Source organism: Priapulus caudatus, unplaced genomic scaffold, assembly GCF_000485595.1.
Source record: "Priapulus caudatus unplaced genomic scaffold, Priapulus_caudatus-5.0.1 Scaffold3014, whole genome shotgun sequence".
Lineage (NCBI taxonomy): Eukaryota > Metazoa > Priapulida > Priapulimorpha > Priapulimorphida > Priapulidae > Priapulus > Priapulus caudatus.
In genome coordinates, this window is record NW_014580075.1 from 16812 (window position 1) to 21082 (window position 4271).

Here is a 4271-nt window from a genome sequence, read left to right on the forward strand (position 1 = left end):
AAGGAAGACGGAGGAGGAGGAGTAGGAGGAGGAGGGAGAGGAGGAGGAGGAGGAGGGAGGAGGAGGAGGAGGGGAGTAGCGAGGCAGAGGAGGAGGAGGAAGAAGGAGGAGAGGAGGAGGGGCAAAGGCAGAGCGAAAAGGAGCCTCGCGCCCGAGGCCAGGAGGCCAGAGAGAGGGATTGACTGCGATCCTCGGACCACCCATCTGCCCCCACCACCCACCCACGCCCACCGCTCGCGAATATAAGCAAACGGCGACGAATAAGCCGGGAATTAAAACTACGCGCGCTAAGGGCCTCCTTACGCGCTTTCCAATTACCGCTGCCACGGCCCCACCACCGCCCACCCCCGGGCAGCGGCAGCACACACAGGCACAAGCCGGAGCAGCAAGGCAGGCAGACCAGACATGCTGCAACACACCCACCACACCCGGGGGCAAGATCCTGCAGTGTTACCTTCTATAACCGTACACCCCCAGCCGCCCCTGGCTGCTGCTAGCTGCTAGGCTGCTGCTGTCTCGCCCCATCAACGGGCCCCGCTGCTTACGCACGGGGGCGCGGAGCCGTGAGCACGACCCGTATTGTAAGCGGGAATGCAGCATAGAGAGATAGGTAGTAGGCAGGGCAGGCAGCAGCAGGCAGCATCGCCAGCAGCATGCAGTAAAGCAGCCAGCCAGTAGGCGGCAATGCAGCTACAGCAGCAGCAGCATGCAAGCCGGCGCCAGCAGCAGCAGCAGTCAGCATGCAGCAGCAGGTAGCAGCACAGCAGCAGCAGTAGCAGGGCAGCAGCAGCATTGCAGTAGAGCAGCATGAACCTAGCTCTAGAACTATAGCCCTTCGCTCCACCACATGCAGGCCTACATGGTTCTAGAGCTAACACGTACCTAGCTACGGAGGACAGTAGCAATAGCAACACGTTGGCTTGCAATAGTAACGAATAGTAAACTAAACTTATTGTCGTATTCTTGCGTTTTCACAGTTTAACTATTGTAGCGAGGGTAAGGGCATCAATCGTACTGCATGTCACTCATTACCTATGTATTGTACACAACCTATGTATATATACATATACATCAAGGGTTAATAATGACATATTTGTCATTATTAACCCCCTGATATACATGATACACACGAACGCGACATAGCCTCATATATATAGGCTATATATATAGCTCTAGTACTCTAGCCCGCTTGCGGCAATAAGCCCGCCAGCGGCAACTGTACGCGGGCTATAGTACTAGAGCTAGGCTATATATAGCTCTTGACGATACACGTTCTATATATGATCATATTCTGCACACACGTACACACACATGCGTGAATATACAAATACACAGTACGTATATGTGTCGGTGTATTACATCACGGTGGAACTTACTGGACATCTTGTCTCGTGACGGTTGTCAACTACCATGCACTCTCTACGTATACGCTGCTGTCTACAACGGTATCCGCTCTGTTTGTGTCCAGCCGTAGGCCTATATTACACGCTCTCCCCTCTGCTTGTGTCCAACGAAGTGTGCATAAAATACACGCTCATGACACCACCAGTAAACGCAAACGACTGTCACAGAATACAAATTATATTACAGTACACGAACAAAATAGAAATCAGAATAAAATAAAAATAAAATCTCTATTATTCACTCCTGATAAAATCTTTCAAGTTTAGAAATACAAATTACTGCTAGTACAAGAACGGTAGGTGTCAGCACTATCTAATAGCTCTGACCCCCGACACCTAATCAATGTATGCATTGCTTGGGTTGGGTGTAAATACCAATACCAATACCTTCCTCTCTCTGCTTGTGTACAGCAGTCAAATCCTCCGTCTCACGTAGCCTCACGGGATGAATATCTCGTACGTTCAACTATCATCACACACAGACGTACACACGGGTGTAACACGTAGATCACGGGGCAACACGGGAGGAAGAGGCGAGGCACGGAGAGAGGAAGAGATAGCGAGAAAGATGCTGTCTGATGCACATGCGCGTGACGCCATAGCAACACGTGATGCAACACACCAGTTACCCCATAGGCAGGCAGGCAGGCAGGCACGCAGGCACGCACGCATGTCCGCATAATTTTTATGTTGACATTCACACGCACGCACGCACGCACGCACTCAAGCACGCACGCACGCACGCACACACGCACGCACGCACGTACGCACGCGACCACACACGCACGCACGCGACCACGCACGCACGTACGCACGTGCACGCACAATCACAGATATACACATACGCGTTCTCTAGCACTCTCAATGCAATCATTCATGGTTTCCTATACGCACAGTTCAAAGCCTATATAGCTAGTCCACGTACGGTATAATAATTATAGCCAATAAGAATATTCCGTAATATTCTGGTTGGCCTTATACACACACACACACAAGTGTGTGTGTGCATGGGCGTGTGTGCGCGCGTGCGCATGCGTGCGCACGGTGCGCGTATGTGCGTGTGTGTGTGTGCATGTGCGTGTGTGTGTGCATAGGCGCACGCGTGTGTGTATGATGTAATGTCAACGTCAGTGGCCTTACCTTGTTTGAGTAACAGATCGCAGCGATACCTAGCAGGCAGCAGCAGAACAAACAGTTGAGGATGGACCAGACCATGTAGGTCGATGGGGGCGGCGACTGCACAACCTGAAAATACAAGGTGAACACATGCTAATAAAGTTTATCTCAGTTAGATCCAAATTAAGTTAAACATAACTTACACTGACGAAATTTTCGTCCATCTACCTGGGAACAACAGACACGGGAAAGTCTATCGGAGAGATGGACGAAAATTTCGTCAGTGTAAGTTATTTTTAACTTAATTTGGATCTAACTGAGATAAACTTTATTAGCATGTGAACTTTAGAGATCCGATGAAATTATTTAATCATGCAAGGTGAGCATATCTTTGTACGTGAGAGAACAACAGATGAGTGAGCGACAGGGTTTGCGGACCTTAACATTATTCCTAGATTTCTAGGGTGCGTGAAAGTGATTACGTCACCGGCAATAGTAAAAGTAAAAAAAAAATCGCACACTTTTACACAAAATGTAAGTGATTCTATTCACTTTTTATGGTTATTTTGCTATTTCGTTCGATGTGAACAAACGCTCGTGACCCATACATAGCCCATATCGAGAGCACATTTAATGTCATGAATCTCATGATCAATATATGAAATAGCCCAGTTTTTTGGATTCCTAACTAGTTGAAAAATAATCTTATCAGGTAAGAACTTGAGGATACATTTAGTGCCATTAGTATATAGTTTTCATGTAAAAAAAATTTCAACTAACTTTTGACAAATATACACCATATGAAATTCGTGACAAAGTCAATTGAATGAGTGAGAAGTTCAAATAGCGGGTTTGGGTGATTGATTGATTGATTGATTGCTTGATTGAGTAAGGGAGTGAGTGGAGTGTGTGTGAGTGAGTGAGTGAGTGAGTGAGTGAGCGAGCAAGCATATGAGTGAACGAGTGAGTGAATGAGCAACCCAGTGAGCGAGCGAGCAAATCGAATCAGTGATTGAGTTTGTGAGCGAGTAATGAGTGGGGTAGCGATCGAGAGACTGAGTGAGTGAGTGAGTGAGTGAGTGAGCGAGTGAGTGAGTGAGTGGAGTGTGAGCAAGGCACACACACGCGTGCAAGTACACTCACCACGACCTGCTGCACTCCTTGTTGCTGTGGTGCATATCGCATGCCTGGCTGTTGCACGTACTGCACTCCTGGTTGTTGCACGTACTGCACTCCTGGTTGTTGCACGTACTGCACTCCTGGTTGTTGCACGTACTGCACTCCTGGTTGTTGCACGTACTGCATGCCTGGTTGTTGGCCTGGTTGTTGTGCATACTGCATCCCTGGTTGTTGTGCATACTGTCCCTCAGCCGGCTGTCCGTACGGCATTCCTGGTTGCTGCGCCTGTTGTACGGGCTGCTGAGTGTAGGGAACCTCTGCAGTACAGAAATAAAAGCATGCCAATAATTAAGTAGCTCTGGTGCTACAGCTATTGGTTGCTGTGGGGAACAAGGGCTACTTACGCTCATAGGGTCTATGTCCCCCAGGGTACTGCCGGAACGTACCCTGCGTACGGTCCAGTATACCGGAACGTACCCTGGTCACTATTTGATATGGTTAGGGTTAAGATTAGGGTTAAGGTTAGGGTTAGGGTTAGGGTTAGGGTTAGAGTTAGGGTTAGGGTTAGGGTTAGGGTTGGGGTTAGGGTTAGGGTTAGGGTTAGAGTTAGGGTTAGGGTTAGGGAGTAGGCGA

General features: G+C 48.7%; 1 protein-coding gene across 1 annotated transcript in view; it reads right to left on the reverse strand.

Annotated features, from left to right (window-relative positions):
- Positions 1–3958, reverse strand: part of LOC106819237 — a 16603-nt gene extending 12645 nt beyond the window's left edge. Inside the window, exons 1-2 of the mRNA XM_014823883.1 lie at positions 3663–3958; positions 2544–2648 (exon numbers count right to left, since the gene is read on the reverse strand). Coding sequence (XP_014679369.1) covers positions 2544–2648; positions 3663–3908 — 351 coding nt within the window. The 5' untranslated portion in view covers positions 3909–3958. The remainder of the gene's footprint in view (positions 1–2543; positions 2649–3662) is intronic.
- Between the last annotated feature and the right edge of the window lie 313 nt (positions 3959–4271).